Source organism: Daphnia pulex, chromosome 12, assembly GCF_021134715.1.
Source record: "Daphnia pulex isolate KAP4 chromosome 12, ASM2113471v1".
In the NCBI taxonomy this organism is placed as follows: Eukaryota; Metazoa; Arthropoda; class Branchiopoda; order Diplostraca; family Daphniidae; genus Daphnia; species Daphnia pulex.
The window spans coordinates 1571311-1595636 of NC_060028.1; the positions used below are offsets into that span (position 1 = coordinate 1571311).

Consider the following 24326-nt stretch of genomic DNA (forward strand, 5'->3'; position numbering starts at 1 on the left):
TCTCACTTACAGCGCGACGCCACATCCAGTTCGCCCACCCGATCAGATCTATTTTATAAATAAAAAAGCTAGTATCTTGAATTGTAAATGATCGCCATACGTGCAATCTGGTGCGTCAATCATAAAAATTATAATACACTGAAGTATTTCGATTGATTCCGTTTCGAAGTTCGAAGTCTCACCATCGTTTAAAAAATTATTGTTTAAACTAGACTATTGCGCTAATGTAATTGGACGGAGAATGCTGGTTAAGATATGAAGACAATAAGCAACGCCCATATCACAGCAAATCAGAGCTCATCCAATCTACAAACGCACATTTTCAATATACGCCATTTTTTGTTAGTTCAAAATTTTCGCTAAAGAATAATTATTTCAATATTATTTTCTAACTTTGAAACGAAGTTTTAGTTGATCAATTATCATGAATTCATTTAGATTTAGCCGTAAACACATTTTACGTATCGCATAAATTCTGCAACACTGGAATATTATGCAACGCCAAAACCCTCCTACCCTTCTTATCCTGAACTGAACAGCTGACAGCTGAGTGACAAAAAACCTCGCGGGGGCGATTTTACCTGCTGATTTTACAATTTTCTTTGCAATTACAACACACAAATTTCTCAATAGAATTAAACTACAATCCGGATGAATCAAATAAGGGAGATAGACAAAACGCCGATGAAGAAAAGATGAGTCATTGAAAAAGAACAAGTCGTGAGAGATCTCTTCCACAGTTCCACCCAATTTTTCGTAAGTATTCTACACATCTCGATTGCTTGTTATGGCTAGGCGTATGTGTAATACTGTGTAACATTTGTAGCTCTATGTGCCCTATTACTTAAGATGTTATGTACATGTTTGTCATAAGCTTGATTGAGAAACCATTCAACAGGAATCACTTGTCGAGAAGGATGGCCAAACAGTATACTTGAGGGATTCGTCTTTCTCCCAGGCACCATTTCAGATAACATCCAGCAGTTGAAACATCACCTTCCAACTGGCCACCTTTACTGTAAGAAGAACGATCACTGTTCCACGAATGGTTGTCCTGGGATGTTCAATCGATGAAGTCATAATGCTCATCCCATTTACTCACGTGCCAAGATGGACCTGGAGGCTTTCCGATGGCAAGTGCGTCTCTTTTTGCTTCACGAAGGTGGTCGTGTCACTCCTAAAAAGGCCATTGAAATCTGCTTCCAAGATTGGTCGTTGGGAGCTCGGAAAACATTTCGTCCAACTGCACGATTCTTTCAAAACGTCGCTGTACACGTTCCAGAGAGCTAGCAAGGATGGAAATGGATAATCGACTTTTATGAAGAAGAGTTTTCTCCAGGAGTATCCTCAGAAGAAATTGGATTGTTTGATCGCCGATCTCAAACTAAACACCCATTACTGGGGACCCTACACTGGACCGAAACCAACAGGTAATTAACTATTCATTAGTTACTAAAGGTTACTGCAAATTAATTATTTAAATCTTTGTATTTGTTTAGTCGAGAAAGATAAATCCTTGCTCCTTATGCAGGGAAAAGGAGATGAGAGAATGTTTCACCTCAGCGCAGTAGCGGCTCTGTTGAAAAGGAAATAAATCCTCAAAAGAACACTAGGCGAGAAAAGGACCCAAACGGACCGGAAATCTCTCGTTCGTTTGAAAATGCCAAAGGAAAAAAATATGATGTGAAAATTTTTAGTTCCAACAAGTCCAAGGACAAAGCCAGCCCTCATATTCCAGAGGAGGACAAGAAATCCCACGGCAAAGATAAAAGAAGGCCGCGAAGAATCGAAGAAGAAGCGGAATTTGGATAGTGAACCGGATCGAGCGAGAAACAATTTCGAGATATCGACACGAAAAGAAAAGGAATCTACTAGATCCGATGAAGAATTGGGAAATTTTAGCCCCTAAAGAAAATAATATTCCGTTTTCAGCGGAGTTTACGTCCACCTCAGTAGGCTACTTGGAGTGATCAGGGAGTCCGTGGAATCAGCCTATTTGACGGAAGTCAAGCGGATGCTGGAAGAGGTCCGGATGGAGGCCGTCGAACGTAAACGTCGCAAAGCCGAGCCGACCTGAAGAAAGCTCGTGCGCATCTTATACTAATGTATCAAATAATTATTATGAGTTGTGTAATTTTTTTTACTGAATTTTTTCTTTTGACAGTTGAATCTGAATGATCACAATTAAGTCGAGAGGAAATCGATGAGATAATTCAGTTTGATGGGATGACCTCGGGCGAACTACTAAATAGTAAGATTTCAGTCTTTGAATTCCATTTACTAACTTTCATGCTAATCGATGATTGTTTTTGGCGGTTTTTGGTGCGTATTTTTAGTTTCTGGTCCAGATCAACCCAAAGAGTCTGAAAAGGACCTTCAATCTGCGTCTGCTTCGTTGTCGAATTCGTCTTGTCCACTGGATAGCACCGTTTCTACCAATCGCCGAAATCTTGGTACTTTTCTTCGTATTTCTTTGTCGAATCCGTTTTACTAAAATTCAGTATGTGGTTTTTGGGTTTTATTAGGTAATTCAGAAATGGTAGACCATGGGGTCCTCTGTCACGTCGCCGTCTGTTACCTGAAGAAAGAAGCTGCGATGAACTAGAACGAGCATCGGCCAAAGAGATCCGTTTTCCCGAGGCGTTAATGCGATCCACCAAAATGTTTAGCGAAATCGGGATAAATGTGTTCGCTGTTCCGCTCAGGAAATTCATTTATCCCCATAGGATTCAATTTTCGGTGGTGGTGGTGAGCTGTCTGAAAATCTGGAAGTAATCCTGCCGTTCGTGGTTTGTGGCTGAGGCATCCGTCGACTGGCACTAGGTGCTTATTGCATCATTATTTTATTTTATTGTCATTGCGTCTATGCAGATTACCGTTTACATGTTAAGAGGGACAAAAGCAGAAATGTTGGTAATTCATGTCAAACAAAAAAACAAATAATAAAATGTTTTCGGGATTGGGAAAGGAATGTAGAGGATGTTGGGGGGTGGGGGTGGGAGATTTGAATTTCAGAAATGTTGAGGTTTTTTGTAAAGAGACCTTCATGTTAGGTAATGATTAAACCATAACTTATAATCCCACCAACATACACCTTCATATTTTTTCCCAAACACCTATTAACCTTTAATCCTACAAACATACGTATATATCATATTCCACACCCCTACAATCCTACCAATAAATACCTACCATTTTTCAAACTCCTTTCCATGTAACTCTTGTAATGTGCAAAAATAAATTTAATATTCAACAAAAACTCTTTATTTTATTTTTATTTTTCCGGAATTTGAATAAAATATTAAATTTTATGAACAGGCTAAAAAAATTATGAATTTAATAAACAGAGCGTCCGGTTCAAAGCAATTCTTTTTTTTTTAGTGCTAGTTTGAGCAAACAACTCGCTACCCAATGACACAAAAAGCGTTGTTTTATTTTTGCTGAAATCTTTGTCAGTCAATTAAAATTTTACTTATTCGAGAACTAATTTCACAAAAAATCCAAATTTCTAATTCCACAAAAATGAAACATTGCTTTTCGTCTCATTGGGTAGCGCATGGCCTGCGGCCTGCGCATTGCTTTGTTAAAACTCGCACATGCTGTTGGAATTGTCTACGGCCCCCAGAGATAGTATCTGGTCCGAGAAGAAGAGAGAAGTACGAGGCCAGTTTTACTGGAGAGATATAGTCATACTAGGCTTCCGGGTTAGACTCATGACCCTCCAAAAGTTTTCATCAGATCAGGGGCCTTCCAAGTCCCCGTTCGACCAGAGCCCTCCCCTCCTCCTGGTTGACACAGCGAGTGAGTGACCACCGGCGGGCGTTGGTTAGTGGTTAGTTAGGGAAACGGGGCCACAGAAAAGAAGGGAGCCCAGATATGCACTTGTAAGTTATCTAACAACTACACAATTTATTGTCTTGAATTACAGCATTCTCTCGTCAGTTTTCACCAAGTGATGAAGTCCATTCTGATTAGTAGCTCGAAGGAGGTACCCTGTAAGCAGAACGAACATTTACTTTACTTTACTTTACTTGGATGACAATAATTTTCAATAACGAACTTTATTCCCAAGTTTTTAACTCATTTGGGCAATGGACAAATTCAAATTCACAGGGAAAGCGAATTGTTGTTAAATGTACCAAGGTGGCAAGGTCTTATGACGAACTTCGAGGGATTCTATTCGATTGTGGGAGCAACACTTTAACGTATCAACCGTGACTTTGTGTCTAGTACTGCGGAAAAAAGCTCATTGCTACGCAATCTGATCTATTCACTGAAAATCAAATTCAAAGGTTTCCAGAAATCGAGTGGATTTGTGGACGTAACTGTCAACTTTTTCTACGTGCACAGAAAACCAAGCTTAAGCCAGCTTAAGCAAAAACAATATTAAATTTCTCTAAGATTGCAAGGCATTGGAGGATGTAACACACACAACTTTTCAACCCATTAAGTTATTCGAAGGAAAAAAGTAAAATTTGGGCATTAGTTCGGAGATATGAAGTAAATAAAAAGGATATATTCGATATCTTTGCTTCCTTTACCCAAGGTTGCAAGTGGGAGGGAATTTATTGCTGTTTATCTGCAGAGCGCGTTGGAAAACCAAGGGTAATAAAGGAACGCAACTAAAGCACGAGCAAGAGATGAGGGAAAATTCGAGAAGCCGACAACGATTGGCAAAGCAAATGAAGTTGTTGGTCAAGCAAAACTTTCCACAAAGCCACCACTAGGCCTACTATTGTTTGATCTAGTAAGCTTACCTTAACAGGCCCAGGGAAACTTCTGGGAGATGGGATATTGAAAGGTGCTCCTGCTCCCATATCCCATTAAGGCTGATCGATGAATACAGAAGAATATGTAGAGATATTGTTGTAACCAAAGCCGCTAGCATATTACCTAAATAGTCAATAAAATAATTGAGTTCTATTAAATGCTTCTGGAAGAAAACAGTGGCAACTATTACCTCTTTTAATGCAATATTGCTTTCAAGTCAGTGAAAACAGCACAGGTGTGACAACAATTTCACTTCACACTGCTGAAAGCATATCTAATTCAGTCATCTCGGGTGTGGTAATGATGAAAACTTAACATTGTTGGAAGTTGTCAAGTAGCACACAATCTAGAATTTCAAGTAGAAACACGATATGGGTGTAAAAATAAACTAGGCAAGTATTATAATCAGTAAAGAGAACTTACATTTAATAACAATAATAAGGCGTTTGAATTTATTCCAAAAACATAAGGAAAACTACGACAAGAGCTTTCGAATTTCGAATCTGACGGCTGACAAGAAAATAATGCGATGCTAGCGACATCTAATTTGATACTTGAGTATATACAAAGGTGAGCCTCTAGTGGTAGAATCATAAACCTAATACAAGTTTTTTTTGTTATTAGCGTAAAAATGAGCGGAAAGTAGGCTATAGTTATTATCAACAATTGTTAAGTTTTTACTTTTATATGTTACGGGCTATGGGGATATGGCACTCGGTCGTCGTGGATCATGGAAACCCAGCTTCCGCAGAAGTTCTCATACTGAGAGACTTTGGAGCGGTTTTTGTTGCATCACGATTTTTTTTTACATTAGCCTGTTCCTTGTTGGTCAAAAACTGAAAATAAAATTTTTTCAAAATATATCACAATATTTCTCTTCAACTTTTCAAATATGCGGTGGTGTCAAACGAGTTCAGTAATCCTTAAGAATAGCCCTTCACTTCCTAATCACTTCATGACTTCAATAAATGACTCTGGAAACACACAAAAAAACAAATTTGTTTTACGCAATCTGGTAGAGAATAAAATTTGACTTGGAGGGATTGCAAGTGGAGTGCAGTGGCACGTTGATGTCTCACTTTGTAAAATGATTTGGGATGCTACCAGCAGCAACAGTGAGAATATTTTCTTAAGAAACGATAAAACTGCTTCTTTCTTTTCTGTATTCGAAAATACACCAAACATTAGACAGCATGAAAAAACAGCTCTTAGTTTTGGGGAGGAAAACGAATTCAACAGGCAATTCGAGAAAGACTAACATTAAGATAACTAGTTGAACAGTCCATTCATTGAATCCCATTAAACTTTCTTGCAAACCATTTTATGCTGAGCCCAGTGCTGACGTTGGCATTCCACGCAGCAATAAACAGTGCTTCGGCAACGGCTGCAGCGTTTTAGACTTTGGGAAACTTTCTTGCACGCGGCGCAGCAGTTGTTGTCAGTCACGGATCCTCCTAGAGTCGATCTATTTGAAGCATCAGAAGAACGGAGATCCATGTGTGGGTTGTCGCTGTAAAGTGGTGAGACGAATGTAGCCATCCACGGACTGTCTTTTCCTAGCGTAATGTTTTTTTTCTGCCATTTGCTGGGTGTGATCTTGGATCTGTTGAGCCGCAAGACGAATCTCAAAAGCTGCGACTCTTCAGTCGTTTGGATCGGAATGTTCAATGATTCCTCGTCGCCAGGGAAAACTCGAATAAAATTCTCTTCAGTCTTTTTCACGGTCCATTTGCCGTCTACAGAAAGTTTTTTTGCCAGTCGGAAATCAAAAGCCGAAAGCAAAAGGACTGGTCTGCCCGTCGGAGTTGTTGAAACAGGATCATGGACTAGAAAGAACCAGTCGGGTGCTGGTGCATTCATCCGTTGGATGGTGACATAACGAGGACGAGAGGGATCCAAAAACAGAACATTCATGAAGTATCGAACAACATTCAAAGGGGATTTTTCCATCAGCGAAATATTCTCTAGATGATTAATGTTGAACTGGCTTCTAATGTGATTTTCCAAGGACGGTCGGAGTGATTCTTCTTCTTTCCAAGGTTTTAGTTGATCTAGATCTAAGACGTTGTGCAAATCGGCAGCAGGTTGGTATTCACACGGCCATGGTTCCCACAATGCTTTCGTTAACACTAAATCAACATGGCGGCTTTTGTGATGAAGGGTAGCGTGGATGTCATCGACAAGGATCGGATACGGAAATGACAGCGACAACGGCTTGAACTTTTCCGGCCGGTTCAGTGACAAAGTAATCTTGTGGCAGGATTCACAAGGCGACTGATGATATGTTGCTACTTTTAACCCTAAAATAAATAAAATAACAAAATTAACAGACGAAAAATGGCAAGTAAGTTCACAAACCCACCTGAGACATTTTTGGATGAGGTAATGTTAATTTTCAGACGGAACTGATCTTCCGACTCGACGCAACTGTCGACCTTCATGCTAAATTCTTCAGGAGAGGGAAGCTCAAGTTTGGTTTTCGAAGGCATAAACGGATAAGGAAAATTCCAGTCCTCGATCTGCACTGACTCAAACGACTCAAAGACGACAAATTCTGAACCATACGATATATCCACGATGATAGCACGATGAGTTTTTTCGAGCCCGTGATGAGGAATCAGGAGAAAGGAAATTGAAACGTCTTGGAATCCGGTTGAGGACCTTTCCAGTTCCAATTGAAAGTTGTCGATGAAATGGACATCTGGTCCAGAAAAGTCGGAACAGTTCCCTTGCTTCGCTTTCGGCAGGAGTATCAATCGAGGTATTGGAAATCCTGATGCAGCAGCTCGTACAGAAGCACGAAGCAAGAATTTGTTGGAGGACGAAGTAGGAATCTTTGCGGATAACTTAAGAATCTTCTGGCCATCTTTCCAAGCATCAAGTGTTCGTCTAGCGAGCTGAAAATTGGGATGCATCTCCGCCGGCCTGACATCTTTCTTCAGCCAATGGTCTCCTCCAAGCCGTTGAATCATCGAGTTCACTGCGTAGCTGAATGTTTGCGGGGTATACAGCACCATGCCACATCCACTTCGGAATTCAGGAGGGACACCTGTGATTCGAAAAGGGAATTTCGAAACAAAACAAACGTTCGCTAACTGATCCAGGAATCCGTTGAGTGCTGAAGATGATGACATGGCAACATTATGAAAAGGACGTGCTTTTAGCCAGCAAAGGTAAACAGGGGGCGAACCGATCGGACGTCGCAAGTCAACAAATTCAGGCAATCCTAGTTCGATGCGGCTTTTGAGACGCAATCCATATATAGTTGGGATCATGCTCAACGGACAACAAAGGGCTTTCTCGACGTATAACTTCACAGATCCCTTTCCAAATGGGAACCAATTTAAAGTTTCGGTGAACAACATTGCAGATGGGTGATCTGACAACTTCCTGCTGCATGCGAGGATCAAATTCACTAATCCAACATGATCTGCAATTTCAGAGCAGTCAATGACGTCGAACTTGCTGACGTTTTCAGAATAGCAGAACTCTATGGCATCCTCCAAGTAGAAGAATAATTCAAAGGTTTTTCCGTCGACGAGGCGCTTTCGATAGAAAGAAAGATGGTTTTTTAGTATTTTCTGGCAGGAAAGTATCATCATCTTGCTCTTGTTTGAAGTGTCCAATTCTTCTTTCAGGAGCGGCAAGTATCCGTCAAATGGGCACAGGGAATGATGGAGTGTCCAGCGGAGTGTTGCGTGGTCAAGCATTGTTGGATTAAGACAAACGATCTTGATATCGTTTTCAAGTCGACAGCTACCTTTTTCAAAATAGCGCTTAGCTTCTTCACGGATATTCTGCCTCGCTGAATCGCTCAACCATTCAATCCCAATACTTCTTTCCAGGTTAAAAGCTAAATCATCAATGACCGTTGAAAAGCTATCAACGTTCATCGCGTTTTCTATTTCTCCTTTATTCTTGATGCCCCAGATTTTACAGATATACAGTTTCCTGGAAAATAAAAGAAGATATAATTTAGTACATCAATCTAGTCATAAACTTGAACAAAAATGTTTACCTTTCTAAGCCAACTTTTTTCAAAAAAAAACTAGCTTGAGATTCAGTTTGTGATAAAACAGAAAGCCAAGCACTCCACACTTTCTTTAACATTTCAGACTGACTAGTTTTGGGGACTGAGACATTTTCAGGGAACACACCATTCAACAGGTCCTTCAAAATTCCTTGTAATCGCTTACAGGTGAATTCTGGCCATTCAAGATTATACCAAACATCCCAAAGGAAAGCTATGTCTTCATCATCTTCTGGATTGAAATCTGGTGCTGATATTATTTTCAAAATAGTGATGTTGCGAGCTACGACTGATGGATTCAGGTCATTTAAATGGATTTGCATGTGATTGACACTTTCGTTTTTTGCAACCTGAAGAGCGTTTCGCAGGTCCCCACTACCCAGAAAGAGAACCTAAATGCAAATGGTGCAACTCAGAAATTAGTTTCAATCAAACAGATTTCTCTGCTGGCGGTTACCTTCAAGGATGAATCGCATGTGTTAAAACCACCTACTTCACAATTGAAGTCTTGCAGCACATTTCGACTTCGGGTATTTCCAAAAGGGTAATTTATAGGAATAACTTCAGTTATGCCACGTTTTACAGAAGTCAACATTTTAGCTAGAATTTTGTGTTTGTTTCACAGTTCGCATGCAGAACAATCAAGTCAAGAATCAACAATGGCGGTGAAAAATGAATTTATTTTATTTTTTCCCACGCGTATACTAGAGGGCAGAGGATGCGCTTGACGACGACACAACGAGTCAGTACACCATCTAGCGGTCGGCATCCAATGACTTACATCAAGGGCGCGGAATTACGATTCGAATTATTCTAGGGTTTTTATTTTTGAAAGGGTTCTTGGATTAATCTGCGACGGACTAATAATACCGCAATATAATGATGCCGCAAGGTGAAAATTACAAATTAAGTTAGGATCGAAATTTTGGAATTATCTAATAAGTAATAACGAAGGTAACTTTGATTGGAAATCGGTCAGAGTATATCACTTTCTAAATGTGAGCAGTGCCATAAGCACACACACAAATTTCAATTCATCAAAATAAGGGAGAAAAATAAATTTCAACTAAATAAAACCGTCCAACAAGCAACAAGTCAATCGATATTTTTAGATCAATAAATAATAATTATATCACGTTCAAACTGCGTCCAAACAGTTGACACGCGCTCACCTTTCACCATTACACACACACACACACACTGTTTTTGTTTTTTTGTTTTATTGGATTTTTTCTACTGTTTTATCAGTTATGTGCGGATCGGCTCCGCGGGATATCTGCCGTTGGCCGATTTTTACGGTCGCCGATGATGGGGAAAAAAGCCGAGTTGATACTTGATAGAGTGATGAGTCAAATAATCCTCAACAACAACAAAACCGGAAATTTTCACAGACATCAACATTTCAGAAAAAAGATGTTACAATCAAACGCTTTCCGAATTCAATACAAGATGCGTATACATACAATTACTCTCTACAGCAGTCTACACGATTGCGGACGTGGTGGCATTGGGCGCTGGATGGACGACGGAGAAGAGCTATATGGCGGGGGATCAATGGGGATCATAGATCACATTCGCAGCGCGCCATCCGGATGGCTGCCAACAGTTTACCATCGCCGACTCGGTCTCGGACAGCGCGGCCTCGTATTAAATTCGCTCTGAACCACCGTATGATTTCAGTCAAACGTCGCTCAAAGCCCGCACACATAGTACGCCCAGTTATAAAATAAAGGATGAGTCCGCACGAGTTGAATATATAATAGATGAAAGAAAGTGGGCGGCATGTGGGCAGAAAGATCCAGTCCCCCTATATATTTACGGGCGGCGAAGTGCCAATAAGTCTTCAGTTGAGTTAAGTTTCAGTTTTCCAGTAACAGTTCGGAGTCGATCAAATTCACGCCGTCTGCTTCGTGGCCGCTTCCAACGACATCCGGTCGACGTCGATGCATCCCTACATTCTCGACTCGGTTCTCTCGTTGTTTGGCAGAGACGTCAAGGATAACATCCGCCTGCTGGTGACATTCGCCGACATGGCCCATCCGCCGGTGGTCGAGGCCTGCGCATCCGCCAAATTTCCCGTGACGTCGACCGGCGGAATCGCCTACAGCAAATTCGACAATTCCGTTCTCTACGCTTCCAACGAGCAGCAGGACGAGGACGATTTCTCCTTCGACGAGCTCTTCTGGCAAATGGGCCAGGAGAATTACCAGAAATTCTTCGCCGTCCTGGAGAAGATGAGCGGACGGGATTTGTCGTCCACCCGGGAAGTCATCCAGAGGCGCCTCCTGCTGGACCAATCGCTGAAAGACATCGAAAGAGGATTGGAAGTCTACCTGGTCAACGTGGAGAACGTCCAAATGTTCCGCCAAAATTCACGTTCAAATGAAGTTGTACATTAAAAGTGGCCTTTAAAAAATCACAACTGTCTAATAAACTGAATTCAACTTACCCTTGCCGCTGGATGGAAGCGATCGAATGGCCATATCCGCTTTTAAAATGACGGCAAAGTTGCGGCTTGTTGAAGGATTATTCGACGTGCCCGTGCTGGACGGTCGTTGCTTGGTAAGTTGGGCCTCCTGTTCGAAACAATTAAATTGGTCGGAATACATTTAGTTAAAAAGAGCTTAGAAGTTTAAAATAAAACGACAGTTGTGAGACAACTTACCGCGGCGACAGCCGAATGAGACAAGTAGAAGGAAGAAAATTGGAAACGATTTCATTTTCGACAGAAGATTTTCGAGTGTTGGATTTGAACGCCAAAAGGGTCGCCTTTCATACCCATCACTTCTAAATCGATAATTAAACTAGCGCCAAGTTTTCTATCGATTCAAGAGAAGAAGCACAACCCGTTTGAATAGCGTCACCCGTTTGATCGACGTGTCGTGTCACGTAGTCGAAAAAAGTCTCGCTCCCATTGGTGGAAAGGTTTCCCATTTGCAAGACTCAAAATTTTAAGGTACTACTAAAGTGCTACTAAGGACCCTTTTTTAGTAGTGTTTTAGAGAATAGCACTTAGAGGGAACTATGTAGTACGACGGGGTTAATCGTATGTATAGATACGAAGGGCTTTGTACCCCCACATATTAAAGGGGTTTTATTGTTTTGCCTTTTTGCGGATACACTAAACTAAGTGCGCATTTTTTGTTTTCAAAACGCGATGGAAACGATGATTATGCTCATTTTGGGGTCTGGGCAACAGCAACTGCTGCCTGGGATAGACAGTTGGCACGCAATTGTCAAAATTTTCCTGGTTCCAACACGAGAATTGCAAACGCTTCGATAATTTAGAAGTCGAATTAGTCCCACAGGTTTTTGGCTAACAAAAGAAGCAACTGAAGGGCGTTTTATTTCAAAACGAAACGAGTGACATTTCAAAGAAGAGAGAGAAAAATGTGACATTAATTTTCTTTGAAAAAAGAAAAACAATTAAACTGGTAACAAAATTGGATGTTCCTACTGTTAATGAACCCCGATTTTTCTAAGGAGATTGGACAATGTGACTAAATGGGAAAAAAAAAACATTTCATTTAAGCGTGCAATTTTAAACTATAATGGAGAAGGGGGTGGCCTTGGGTCGACCGTGTGGGAACGACGGCAAAGGATAGAGGACCACTCATGTCGAGATACCGGTGGGTAATAAGGTTAAAGATTTAAGATGGTTGGGCGGGTCTCTGTGTTATAGAATACGAATGTCTCGGCAAGTGAAATTGGTCTCATCGAAGCCCCCGAAGTCGATCCTACTCACAACCAATCGTTTGAAAACGCAGTGGCAAAGATAAGCGAAGGCAACCCTTTTTCGCTGGTGTTTTATGTGTTGAACAAAGCAATCAATTATGTACCATGCTTTGAGTTCTTTCTCGTACGCAATTAAAAAATACCGATGCACTGTTGCACAACGCCGATATACTTTACCTTTTCAATTTCATTTCATTACAACAAAAAGATTAAACTAAACACAACTGGTGTATCAGAACAAGAAATACCCCTGATCTGCGGTTAAACTCCATGGTTGTATCACTAGATAAACCTTTATTTTCTTTATTCATAATTTCAAACTGTAATAAACTGAGCAACGCATCACTCCGGTTAAACTTATGGTAATTAGCAAGAAGAAAACTATAAAGAAATGAAGAACAAGTACCTTGATCAGAATAATGGAAGCGACGCTGATTTGGTCAGTGTTGTTAGTAGGCTAAATCAGTTCTTTTGACGGGCAAGTTAATAGGAGTTTAGGACACGCCCGGCCACTTGCATGTCGACGAAGGTTGTCACGTCTAATAAGCGAAGGCGTCAGAGGAAGAGAACTGAAAAGGGAAACCAATAAAATGTGTGAGACTAGCAGATGATACGAACTGTTGAATAAAATGTTGCAATCCTTACACGAAAATTTAGATCAGAGTTACTAACACAACAAGGCGCGTCGATAACCGGTGAAAGGATCGGCGAGTCATGCAGCTGTCCGTTCAGATTTAAGAATAATATTTGTTAACAAAAAATTAAATGCCATCTTCTTTCAAGAGTCAATCAATGAGTTGGAAAATCAAACAAATTTTACGTGCTTGCAATGGGAATTGCAGATGAGGCCAGAAAACAGTTATTATATTAAGTCATCAAAATATTAACCTTGACACTGGTAGGATTACAGCCGGCTCCAATGGATTTTCTCACCCTCACCCCGCCTATTTTTTCACAATCGATGCATAGATGGGGAATCTTCCGTTGGCCTCCGCCGTAGTTGATGAAATTACTGTAAACAGGGTGAAACAATCAGAATTTTAGTTATTACACTCCAGTTGTCATGATTATCTCAATACTCGAATTGAATATTATCTCTTGTATTCCTTTTAAGGCATGAAGGTCTTCAACTGATATTTCTCGACAAGTGCATGTCGGCACATTCTACTGGCCGTGCAAATGACGGTAGGGAAGAACAATGAAATAATTAACGAATTCGCAAGCATGATAAACTAACACAGGCAAAGGGATAGGGGGGGAAATGCTTAAGGACTGCTACAGGTATTTAGATAGCCAGTAACATAATTCCTCTAATCAAAATATAGAAATGAGAAGAGATTAATGAAAGCAGTTAAATAGTTTCTAGAATGGTATAATTGGGCACAACGGGGAAGGACCCAGTGGAAGTACCTCTCAACCTATTACACCATGGTTTCTAGCATTTTACGTTAACACCTATAGAGTTGTTGAAAGTTGAAAACCTAAATCTATTTTTTTACTGCAAGAATATTCAAAGTTGTTTACAAACAGGATCAATCTGTGTTGCTTTGAACATCCACAGAAGGTGGATGACTAGTGTCTTTTTCAATTTCAACAAAAATATGATGATGACTGGAATGGCAGATTCATTACTTTTAATAAGTTTCAAGCAAGCTGTGACTTTTTTTTTGTAAACCCAAAGTTGAAGGTTCACCCGAAGAACATGATTGATTCTGATTGATTGTTTTCATGGGCAAAAGGGGGTTCAATTAAGGCATAGAAAATGTTATCTTTGGAACATTACCTTTCAACACCAAAAAATATTGCACCGTTCTGTTTAAGACTAATTCAATTTTGTGGAATATTCCACACCAAATGCCCATGCGAGTGATGTCAATCACTGATTCGATACGTGCGAGGTGACTTTTGCTTGTCATTTATTAGTTAATTATTTTGTTCTTATCAAGAAAATAGAATAAATTTCGTGGTTTTCACTTTTCTCTTTGAATTTTCAGCAAGTTAAGCATAAACAAGACTTCAAGAGCCTCGCGAGCAGAGTCAGCAGTCGACACTACCAGACTACCTTGAAAAAGTTTATATCGGTGTATGATTCGATAATCGATTAACCGATTTTACATTTATCGTCAACTTCACTTTCAATTTGATAACATCATACTTAATTATTTGATTTATTTATTGCGAGTATTATTAATTTATTCGGTTTGCCCAAATTCAACACAAAAAGGCAAAAAAATGAATGGGGCAAACAATTTTGCTGCAAAGTGAAAGTGGTTCAAATCATGGTTCTTGTAAAACTTTTTTATAACCATAGTTCCATTAAGTTAATTTTTTTCTTGTTTTGGGATATTTGTTAATTGAAAATGCAATTAATTTATTTTTCCGGTGTAGTTCCGGTACAAAATTAAAGATGACGAAAAATACATTTAATTGCTTTACTCAAATATTTGTTTCATCTGCTTATATTTTTTAAAAAGTAGTTGGGGCTTTAGTATGAAAAATAAGTGTGTTATGATAAAATTAATCAGATTAGTGAAAACTAAATAAATCAACCCAATGCTGATTGAATAGTTATCCTTACACATATCAGTGGAACACAGACACGCTTGGTGTAGTGGTTAGCGCGTTCGCCTGCGGAATCGTTATTGACGTGCGGGTCAAATCTCACGCGTACTCTATCCCGTACGACAAGACGAGTTCGAGTCTATATCTTATATAGCACAGGAAAACGCGCTTCCAATTAATTCATTATTACATAATTTTTTTTCTAAATTATCCTTTTTTGTGTTTGAACATTGTATGTGGTGACGCAATAAAGTTTTCCTTGTCTGAGATATTCAACCTATCACGTATGTGATAACTTACGAAATATAACATGCAATCTATCTGTTTCGTATCCATAACCGTTGATTTACAAACTGCGTTCAATTATTTTTCTCTATAAGACATCAATGAAATGGACGTGATATGAAAACTTTGAGAATATAATCACTGTTTATTAGATTGTCGCCAATTAGTTTTATTGAGTAGTATTTCAAGGAATCACATTTCAAAAATGATTCCCGCAATAATAAATCAAATCCCCTTTGCAACATAATCTCATTATATTATTAACTTGAAATTATAGACAATCAGTACAATAAGCTGACAAGCTAAATTGCAACCTATAAGCTATTTTTCTCCCGCATAACAACACACAAATAAGAAGAGAAAACTAAGAAAACAAAACGAAAAATAGCCCTACGACCAGCATCCGTCAATGGCGAAAGAATTAGCAAAAGTCTCCACGGATTGCCATTCCCCAAATTGGCAGCTCACCTTCCTCCGATTGCGGTTGATTGGACTGTCGGCGTGCAGCTCAAGAGCGTTGCTCTCGGACGCTCTTCTGGCCAGACTTTGTTGCAGCTCCTTCAAAATCTCCAAGCGAGTCAAGTAGCCGGGCGCCAGCTCCTCGGCGACTCGGCTCCTCATCAGACTCAGGTAGTCGGCCAGACTGAGAGTGTTGGATCGGAGGGCTGTTGCCTCCAGCAAAAGACAACTGGAACCCACCCGAGCCAAAAGACAAAACAATTTCGCTTTGGTCATCTTCAATTCGTGCAGGCAGCCCATCAGGAGCTTCTCGGTCGTCAATTTGTCGTTGCCATTCGACTCGTATTCGGCCTTCATTTCCGGCAGGATCGTGCTCACTTTCTCCGACACCTGTCGCCATTGGAATTGCTGGTACTCGTGTTCGAAGGCCGGGCAAGGGCAGAAAATGTGCGAGCACTGTTTCTTGCTCTTGCGGAAGTAATCAAAGTTGATGGAGCGGACAGGATCCTCGCAGGTCCTCTGGCAATGGCGGCAGTTGTAAGCCACGAATCCTCGGTCGCAGTCCACCTTCACCCGACGCACTTCTTTTGTTTCCAGGACGAAATTCCGGTTGGCTTCCATCTTGTCGCCATACTCTTTAATCTTCCGGCGAAACATTTGGACGTTCTCCACGTTGACCAGGTAGACTTCCAATCCTCTTTCGATGTCTTTCAGCGATTGGTCCAGCAGGAGGCGCCTCTGGATGACTTCCCGGGTGGACGACAAATCCCGTCCGTTCATCTTCTCCAGGACGGCGAAGAATTTCTGGTAATTCTCCTGGCCCATTTGCCAGAAGAGCTCGTCAAAGGAGAAATCGTCCTCGTCCTGCTGCTCGTTGGAAGCGTAAAGAACGGAATTGTCGAATTTGCTGTAGGCGATTCCGCCGGCCGATGTCACGGGAAATTTGGCGGATGCGCAGGCCTCGACCACCGGCGGATGGGCCATGTCGGCGAATGTCACCAACAGGCGGATGTTATCCTTGACGTCTCTGCCAAACAGCGAGAGAACCGAGTCGAGGATGTACGGATGCATCGACGTCGACCGGATGTCGTTGGAAGCGGCCACGAAGCAGACGGCGTGAATTTGATCCACTCGGATTTTCTCCTGCGTCAGGAATCGCTGGATCTTGCGGGTCACCTCCTTGTCCCGTCGAGCGCCTTTCGTGTTACTGTAGCCGGGCGTTTCGACGATCGTGATCGAATACGGAACGGCCATTCCGTCCTGGTGGCGAAGAGTGTAGGCCGTCACCGATCCCGGCTGACTGTGATGGACTCTCAAATCGTCTTGGCGGACGCACTGGAACCGGAAAGGATCTTTCCACTCGACGCCCAGGATGTAGTTGACCATTCCGTTGATGAGGGTGCTCTTACCGCTTCCGGCGGCGCCCATCAGGATAATTACTTTGTGATCGCGGTGATCCATCGGTGGCGGAGTCAATCCCGTCCGGCCAACATCGAACCATCGGAAATCGGCGACCGTCGAATTTTCCTTGGCGTTCAACAGGTAAACGTTCGGGCTTCCTTGTTTGATGAGTTGATCCTGTTTGCTGCACTCTTCCGCAAATAGTTGAGCGATCCGCGGAGTAGACGAGGATTTTCGTTGTTGCTGTTCCTGACGCCGAGGACTTGATGAGAAAAAAGGATTGGCGTCTTGCATTAAATGGTTAGACCAATCACCACTCCGCAGACTAGTTGAACCGCTGATGCTCCGGAATTCATCACTTTCATCCGCATGAACAGATTCCGTGTGAATGACGTTGGAGAATTCACTGCGGCCGATGCAAGTCTCTGCAGCCACTCGAATTTCCATAGCCGATCCGCTTTGGAAGCTGAGGGTCGTTTGATTTTCGCCCGGAAGGGTCGTCTTCCGCTGCATCCACGACTCGTCACAACTTCCTTTTGGCCGGAACTCGACTAGAAACTGACACGGATAACCAGGATCTTTGCAGTTCCACTCGATGCGGAAGGATGGCGATTTTTGAGAAACTTTTCCGCCGCCGGATGTTACAAGTTGGACTCTTAAATCCGTGGGTGGACTGGGCAAGTGAATAAGATTGTCCTGGACTAGATGGTCACCTTCGTAGACGGAATAGCGACAACCTCCTTTGCCAGGCTCTCCGGAAGTGATGCAAAACTGGATCTGATCCTCCAAATGTTTGTTCCTCTCCAAGTGACTGGCCAACTCCCGGATCTTGTCCACCACCTGCTTCCGCTTTCGTTGAACCATGTGCCACGGAATTCCGTCTTCTTCCAGCTGATGATCTTCCTCTTCGTCCGTAACTTCATCGTCACGACCAGCCGGCATCAATTCCGTACAACCTTCCAAATAATTCCGCATGGCTTCCAGCATCTTGCCCGTCTTCTCATCCAGCGGCGGAACTCTCAACACCAGGGTGAAATTCTTGCCAAAGGAATCGGCCATTTCTCTCTCCAGTTGATTTCGACTGGCAAAGAAGACCACACCCTTCACGCTGGCCATCATTTCGACCATCTCCGACTCGGATTGTTTGTAGCCAATCCACCGTTCCAGTCGGCAAGGCTTGAAAAGCGGATGACTCTGGGCGATTCCAATCACTTTTTCGACTTCTTCGTCGTCACCTTCACCCATTTCACGGGCCTTCAAAATCCCGTTCTTCAAAATGGCCCTCAAAAGTTGTTGGTACTGAGCGACGGCCTCGCGGAAATGTCGCAAAGATGCCCGGCGGATGATTTTACTAGTCGAGCGAATCGCATCCGCCGTTACGACGATTCTCTCCAGATTCTCCAGGATGCGACAGCAGTGAACCACCAGATCGGCGTCGACGTCTCGGTAATCCAGCGGCTGAATTCCTCGGGCAGCGATGAATTTGAGAGGAAAGAGGCGGACAGCGACCGGAACGGCTACGCCATTTTGTGCTTGACGGACCATTTTGAAGCAAAATTTGTAGGCGTCAAAGACACAACATTCGCGAACCGATTGCGATTGAAAATCAGCGTACAGTCGACATTTGACGCCGTCCAGCTGTCGCATTTCTTCATCGTCAAACAATTTCTTAAAATTTTCTAAATCTTGATCATCTCCTAAAGCGTTTCTCATTTTACCCGCCATCTCGGACAGGAATTCTTCGGCTATTTCTCGGTCGACATTGTCATTTTCTTTCTTGTCGTGAGTCAGGATGCAATAAGCTTCAGCTCCGTAGGTGACACCCACCACCAGATGAGTAGCGCGGGAGATGGATTCACTTTTGAAATGAGCTGCGAGATCCTCCTGATTGTTCATAAGAGCCTGTAGGTCCAAACAATCTTTGCGGGATTTGACACGGCAGACGAGAGTGCAGGTGGCTGGCGCTGGTTGTTGAGGTCGGTCGTTCAGGTAATTGCTGGCGCCGCGGAATTTGTCGATGACGCCGGAGAGGACGCTGGCCTGGAGATGCTCGTCGATGCCCATCATGTGCTCCCATTTTTGGCTGGCGGATGATTCCGAGTCGAAACAAATGAACTTGGATTTGAAATTCGAATCCTGGACTTGAATGGCTAATTTCGAATCCAAAGACTTTTCGTTCGTCCATTGATCTGTGACACAATAAAACCTTTCGTTAGCCAAAGATGTAACCATTCTGCTAAAATGTTAAAACTTAAGTACGCAATTAAGTTAGCAATAACTAATAAACTACAATTTGGCAAATATTTAAAAAAAATAACATTCGAATTAATCTAGATTTAAAAACACCAAGACCCAGTGAGTGTAAGTTATTGATGCAACAAGTTTACATAATCAATCACAATGAATGTAATCAAAATTTTACCTGGTATGACAATGTCGTTGCGGTAGTTGTACAAGTTGCCCACTTCGAAATGACGCCCTAGGGCTGCCATCTTGGCTATACGACGATCCATGGCTTCACTTATGGCTCTCTGTCAAATGTAGTTTAACTTTACTCTTTCTGTTGTTGCTATAGCGGGAATTACGTAACCATACCTCTGCAATTTGTGTCGAGTTCGTAAGTGAATGAATTTACTCAGCCGAATTTCTGTGAAGTCCTCGTCCAGCAGCCACCCTGTCTCGGAGCTACCACAAAACTGAAAGCAAAGTAAAATAATCAACTCTCAAATTAAGTCTGGAAAACAAAGCAAGAACCCGGGAAATCGGTAACGGGTCAGTTATCCGCCCCCGCCCTTTTGAATTCTGCCAAATCGCCTTCCTCCCCCCGTGTAAAATCGATCGATACACATTGACAATAAAATAGTTAACAGAAATTCAAAAAATTTCGAAGGAAGTTTGCGGAAGTTTGACAGCAGTGTTATTATTTTGAAAAATATTTAAATTCAAGTTTACACGCAAAAAATTTGTTTCGTACTTGCCACGAGCCACGAGTATTGATTGCGTAAAATTGAAAGGTGTAATTTACATACTCACATGCTATATGTTGTTCCTCGTATGCTCTTTGTTCCGCGGGATCTTAATCAAAACAGAACCATAAAAATATTTCGTCAGAATTAAAGGGATTTACATATAGCTTAAGGATAAACGTGTTAGGTGACTAGGTGTGTGAAGGTTGTGGTAACCTGATTGTGCGCATCGGCATGTGCACAAGTTTAAACTTGGAAGCAAAATAATAAAAACAAATCTGATTTGAAGTGAGTAATAAAGTGACTGAGTAAGTCATTCACCCATAACGCAGGCGTTTCAAACGTACTTCGGCCAAGGCATCTGGGGTTCAAAGCACGGAAACGAGAAAATAAAATGACATGACTATGCTCAAAAGTCAAAGAAATATGTTGTCTCACATCTCCGCCATCTTGGTATTGGGAAATGCCAAAAGCCGAAATGCCGAATGGTAATTTATTAATTTTGATCACGCGGGGAATCGAACTCGGATATTTCAGTATATATAATTATATTTTAAAATTCACTCTACGATTATGCAAATCGCCAAATAAGCAGAAATAATGTTTCTAAGCTATTTTCTTAATTGATCTCAGCGTTGCATCGAGCTTGCAACGCTGTACTTGGAAGAGAAAACTCAAAAGAGAAAACGATTAACGAACGTAAAAAGTGCTGCTCATCAAAAGTTGTTATTTGATAGTTGTTAACCCTCATTTTTATAAGATAACAATAACACTTAAATTTCCGTGTGATTATCCAATACAATACAAGGTAATTGTATACAAGGATTTCTGGGTTACTTTAAAACAGAAGGAAAGGCTAGTTAAAATTTTGGTTCAGGTATGGTGTTGGGGAAAGTGATCACTTATGTGTTTATTGATAGTTTCTTGAACTAACTTGCCCTTAACTTGAGAGAAATCTAAGATTAATTTGAGTCCCATAGTTTGAAGACATACTAGTTAAACTAATCAATGTTTTTTCATTAGATGGCTGATAATACTTCTGAAATGGATGTCGAAGAGAAAGAAGCAGAAAAGCCTTCATTGTCCAATGTGAAGGGTGAGAAGAAACGTATTGAAGTTACGAAGGTAACATCTTTATCTGTGATGTTATTGATAACTTGACTGATAATTTTTTTGATAAACTTTTTTAGTGGAGTGGAGTTCCCAAGTGGAGTTGGGGTAAATTAAACTACTGTCACCAACTTGTTATGTTTGCTGATTTCTACTCTCTATCCTTAGATGTTCTTGTCGAAACCTGTGCTATATGTCGTAATCACATTATGGACCTCTGCATTGAATGTCAAGCCAATCAGGATTCGGCTACTGGTGAAGACTGCACAGTTGCCTGGGGTACCTGCAATGTAAGCGACTATTGATTTTTATTTCTTTTAGTTCTATAAGGATAAAAAGCATATTCAAAAAATTTTTTTGATTTAAAAATATTTCAGCATGCCTACCACTACCATTGTATTTCTCGCTGGCTGACGACTCGTCATGCATGCCCACTGGATAATAAAGAATGGGAATTCCAAAAATATGGACGTTAAGTGCCCTGTCCTTTGTTTTTTTGTGGAATTCTATTTTATCAGCGCGTTTCATATTTAAAAACTTCAGTTGTTGTTGTTTTTAACTCTTTCGGAATCTTATAACTCGAAATTTGCTGAATTTTCGTGACTAAAAATTTCAAAATAAATGTGCCCTGCCCTTCAACTATTTCGAAACTACAAATTAATCGACGTAATATTGTAAGAATCGTGAAAAAAGGTTGAATATTTTTCGAAAAGAGTGGTGCAGAAATGCTTTCGAACTGTGTTGTCTTAGATTTCGCATGAATGATATTTTTCTAGTTAAAGTCGGTGCGCGAGTTCATTTCTTATTCTTAATCTGTTTCTTCCCTTTCGGCTGTTGGAGAGGAAAAACCTCGTTTTTTGCCCCACCGCCCAAGAAATAGAGTAAATAGAGAAATTGTAGATAGAGAAATAGAGTAAATTCATAAGCCTTAACAATCATAATAACTCGATTTGCTATTAATTAATTAAGTAATGTTGGAATTGGTTGGAATTGCATCTATTGTCCCACCTCCACCCACAACTCCTCCACTTTTTTACAAATTTACATAAACTTATTCTTAAATTAACTTCGATTTGAAATGCGCATCGTCTTGAATGGATACTTTCGAATCCAAAGACTCTTCGTTCGTCCGCTCCCGCCCTTTTGAATGATGTCACGTCGCCTCCCCCTAGCTAAAAAAAAAAATCGAAATCGATACAATTTTACAGTTAGCAGAGCAGAAGTTTGATGCAGCAGTGTCACAGATTTTGAAAAAAATAAAATCAATTCAAGTTGATACGCAAAAAGAAAAGGGAATTTGTTTGCGTAAGGGTATGATTGCGAGAAACTCTTAATGCTCTCTTTTTAAAATAAGTTCAGAGGTTTTATATTGGCGCTTGCTCTCGTGCTATGTTCTTATACAACCAACACACATCCGTGTTATCTTTCCACGGGATCTTAATAACCATAGCCATAAAATTTATATCATGTGTCAGAGAATTACAGGGATTTACAGTTCACAACTAGCTTAGGGAAAAACTTGTGACATTGTATTAATGGTAACTGTGGAAACCCGATTGTGCGCATCGGCCTGTGCACAAGGTTAACTAGCGGGAGCAAAATAATAGCCCACCGAGCAACATTTTCATTCGCTGTCCGGACACGACCCATTCGGTATTAGATTTCAACTTTGTGGTGAAAGTATACAAGTAAGAACGTGTTGTGGTTACCTTAATTAATTATTCTGTTTTCATTCTAGTTCCCCAAAGAAAAACACCAAATGCGGCCTGTCAATAGTTCCGCAGTTAGAAATCGTCAAAGAAATAACAACGAATCGGCGGATAATAATGGAGATAAAAATCTGAAAATCAACACGGGATTACTTCGCTTATTTTCCGTCTTCAACATTCTCCTCTTCAACGTTTGCATCGGCCTAGAGGTAACTGACGAAAATGAAAAAAAATCTAATTTGAAGTGAGCAAAGTGACAGATAATAATTTACCATATGTATATTACGTAATGCAGGTGGTTCATCCGTACTTCGGCCAAGGCATCTGGGGTTCGAGCATTCACATGGTTTCAGGATTGTTTGGATTCGGTGCATCTTATCGCCCGACGTACACAAGGTAACCTGAAATCAACCTTCAACTATCCGAGGCATAATACTATGTAATGGCAAAAGATAATTTGGTTTGAAAACATTTCAGGTTGTCATGGGTTATGGCATTTTCTTGTCTGTCCATCTTGTTCGGCTTCATAGTCAGTGGTTTGTCTTGGGCCGGCTACACATATTGTGACCCGTACTATTCATACGAAAATCACGAAGACGGTATATACATTGTGGGAGATTGCCCCAGGCCGGCCTCTCAATTGGCTTTGATGATTACCAACATTGTCGCCATCGTCATCAGCAGTTTCGTTGTGGTATTAGTTTCGAATCCGCTGTGCTGTGCCAATCAATCGGCAACGCAAAATCTCCATACTTCCACCATCCGCATTTCTACGATCGACATGCCAGCAGATACACCGGATCTTTCAACCGGAACTAGAACAGCGGTAAATGATGACCAGAATCGTAAAATTAGTACAATTAACGGCAAAAATGAGTAAAATTTCGAATTTCATTTCAACAGATTTCGTCCACGGGCATCCACCTCTTTTCCTCGCACCGACCGGAAATGGAAATACTATCCCGATTGGCTTTATTTTCTCGACGCCAGGAAGAAGAAGAAAGACCTCCTCGCTATTCGATTGCTGTTGCAGAATCTGATGTAAGTGGACCACAAAACTAGATTTTTATTTTCAGTGTCTTTATAAATTACCTTTCCGTGTATAGCCTAATTCCCCTGTGATAATAAAATCGTTTGACCAACCGCAATACTCCAGTATACGCGTGTAATAACGAGAATGCTGGTTGGCAATAAAGCTAATCTCTGAGTCAGGAAAGCTGATAAAATGTTATGGGAGTCGGAGCGATCTAGTGAGTTTTTTCAACTTGGTATTTTTAGCTGTGAAATGTTTTAATCGAT

General features: G+C 41.1%; 4 protein-coding genes and 2 long non-coding RNA genes across 9 annotated transcripts; 3 read left to right on the top strand and 3 right to left on the bottom strand.

Annotated features, from left to right (window-relative positions):
• The first annotated feature begins 524 nt into the window (after positions 1 to 524).
• Positions 525 to 3259, top strand: LOC124209269. The gene is made up of 6 exons (XR_006880853.1): positions 525 to 756; positions 899 to 1430; positions 1500 to 2105; positions 2165 to 2251; positions 2337 to 2453; positions 2526 to 3259. It is a non-coding gene; the product is annotated as an uncharacterized LOC124209269 (long non-coding RNA).
• Positions 3260 to 3824: 565 nt separating this feature from the next.
• LOC124209270 lies at positions 3825 to 5134 on the bottom strand. Its single transcript, XR_006880854.1, has 3 exons — positions 4961 to 5134; positions 4758 to 4893; positions 3825 to 3993 (listed from the first exon to the last, which is right to left on the bottom strand). It is a non-coding gene; the product is annotated as an uncharacterized LOC124209270 (long non-coding RNA).
• Positions 5135 to 5916: 782 nt separating this feature from the next.
• Positions 5917 to 9475, bottom strand: LOC124209271. The gene is made up of 4 exons (XM_046607212.1): positions 9258 to 9475; positions 8789 to 9192; positions 7133 to 8721; positions 5917 to 7070 (listed from the first exon to the last, which is right to left on the bottom strand). The coding sequence occupies exons 1-4, from the start codon at positions 9393 to 9395 to the stop codon at positions 6070 to 6072; spliced, it is 3132 nt and encodes a 1043-aa protein (XP_046463168.1). The 5' UTR covers positions 9396 to 9475; the 3' UTR covers positions 5917 to 6069.
• A 6142-nt stretch (positions 9476 to 15617) lies between these two features.
• LOC124209272 lies at positions 15618 to 20647 on the bottom strand. Of its 2 annotated transcripts, none has more exons than XM_046607213.1 (5): positions 20530 to 20647; positions 20276 to 20317; positions 19838 to 19938; positions 19665 to 19773; positions 15618 to 19431 (listed from the first exon to the last, which is right to left on the bottom strand). In XM_046607213.1, the coding sequence occupies exons 4-5, from the start codon at positions 19753 to 19755 to the stop codon at positions 15773 to 15775; spliced, it is 3750 nt and encodes a 1249-aa protein (XP_046463169.1). In that variant the 5' UTR covers positions 19756 to 19773; positions 19838 to 19938; positions 20276 to 20317; positions 20530 to 20647; the 3' UTR covers positions 15618 to 15772. The 2 variants fall into 2 exon arrangements, with proteins under 2 accessions (XP_046463169.1, XP_046463170.1); XM_046607214.1 differs by having other exon boundaries at positions 20556 to 20637.
• Positions 20648 to 20855: 208 nt separating this feature from the next.
• Positions 20856 to 21957, top strand: LOC124209273 (RING-box protein 1A-like). Its single transcript, XM_046607215.1, has 5 exons — positions 20856 to 21016; positions 21232 to 21333; positions 21399 to 21426; positions 21487 to 21608; positions 21696 to 21957. Exons 2-5 carry the CDS (start codon positions 21232 to 21234, stop codon positions 21792 to 21794), a joined length of 351 nt encoding a protein of 116 aa, XP_046463171.1. The 5' UTR covers positions 20856 to 21016; the 3' UTR covers positions 21795 to 21957.
• A 711-nt stretch (positions 21958 to 22668) lies between these two features.
• On the top strand, positions 22669 to 24238 carry LOC124209274. Of its 3 annotated transcripts, none has more exons than XM_046607217.1 (6): positions 22669 to 22992; positions 23057 to 23236; positions 23323 to 23423; positions 23505 to 23853; positions 23931 to 24068; positions 24134 to 24238. In XM_046607217.1, the coding sequence occupies exons 2-6, from the start codon at positions 23078 to 23080 to the stop codon at positions 24194 to 24196; spliced, it is 810 nt and encodes a 269-aa protein (XP_046463173.1). In that variant the 5' UTR covers positions 22669 to 22992; positions 23057 to 23077; the 3' UTR covers positions 24197 to 24238. The 3 variants fall into 3 exon arrangements, with proteins under 3 accessions (XP_046463173.1, XP_046463174.1, XP_046463172.1); XM_046607218.1 differs by having other exon boundaries at positions 22669 to 22971; XM_046607216.1 differs by having other exon boundaries at positions 22670 to 22998.
• Positions 24239 to 24326: the final 88 nt, after the last annotated feature.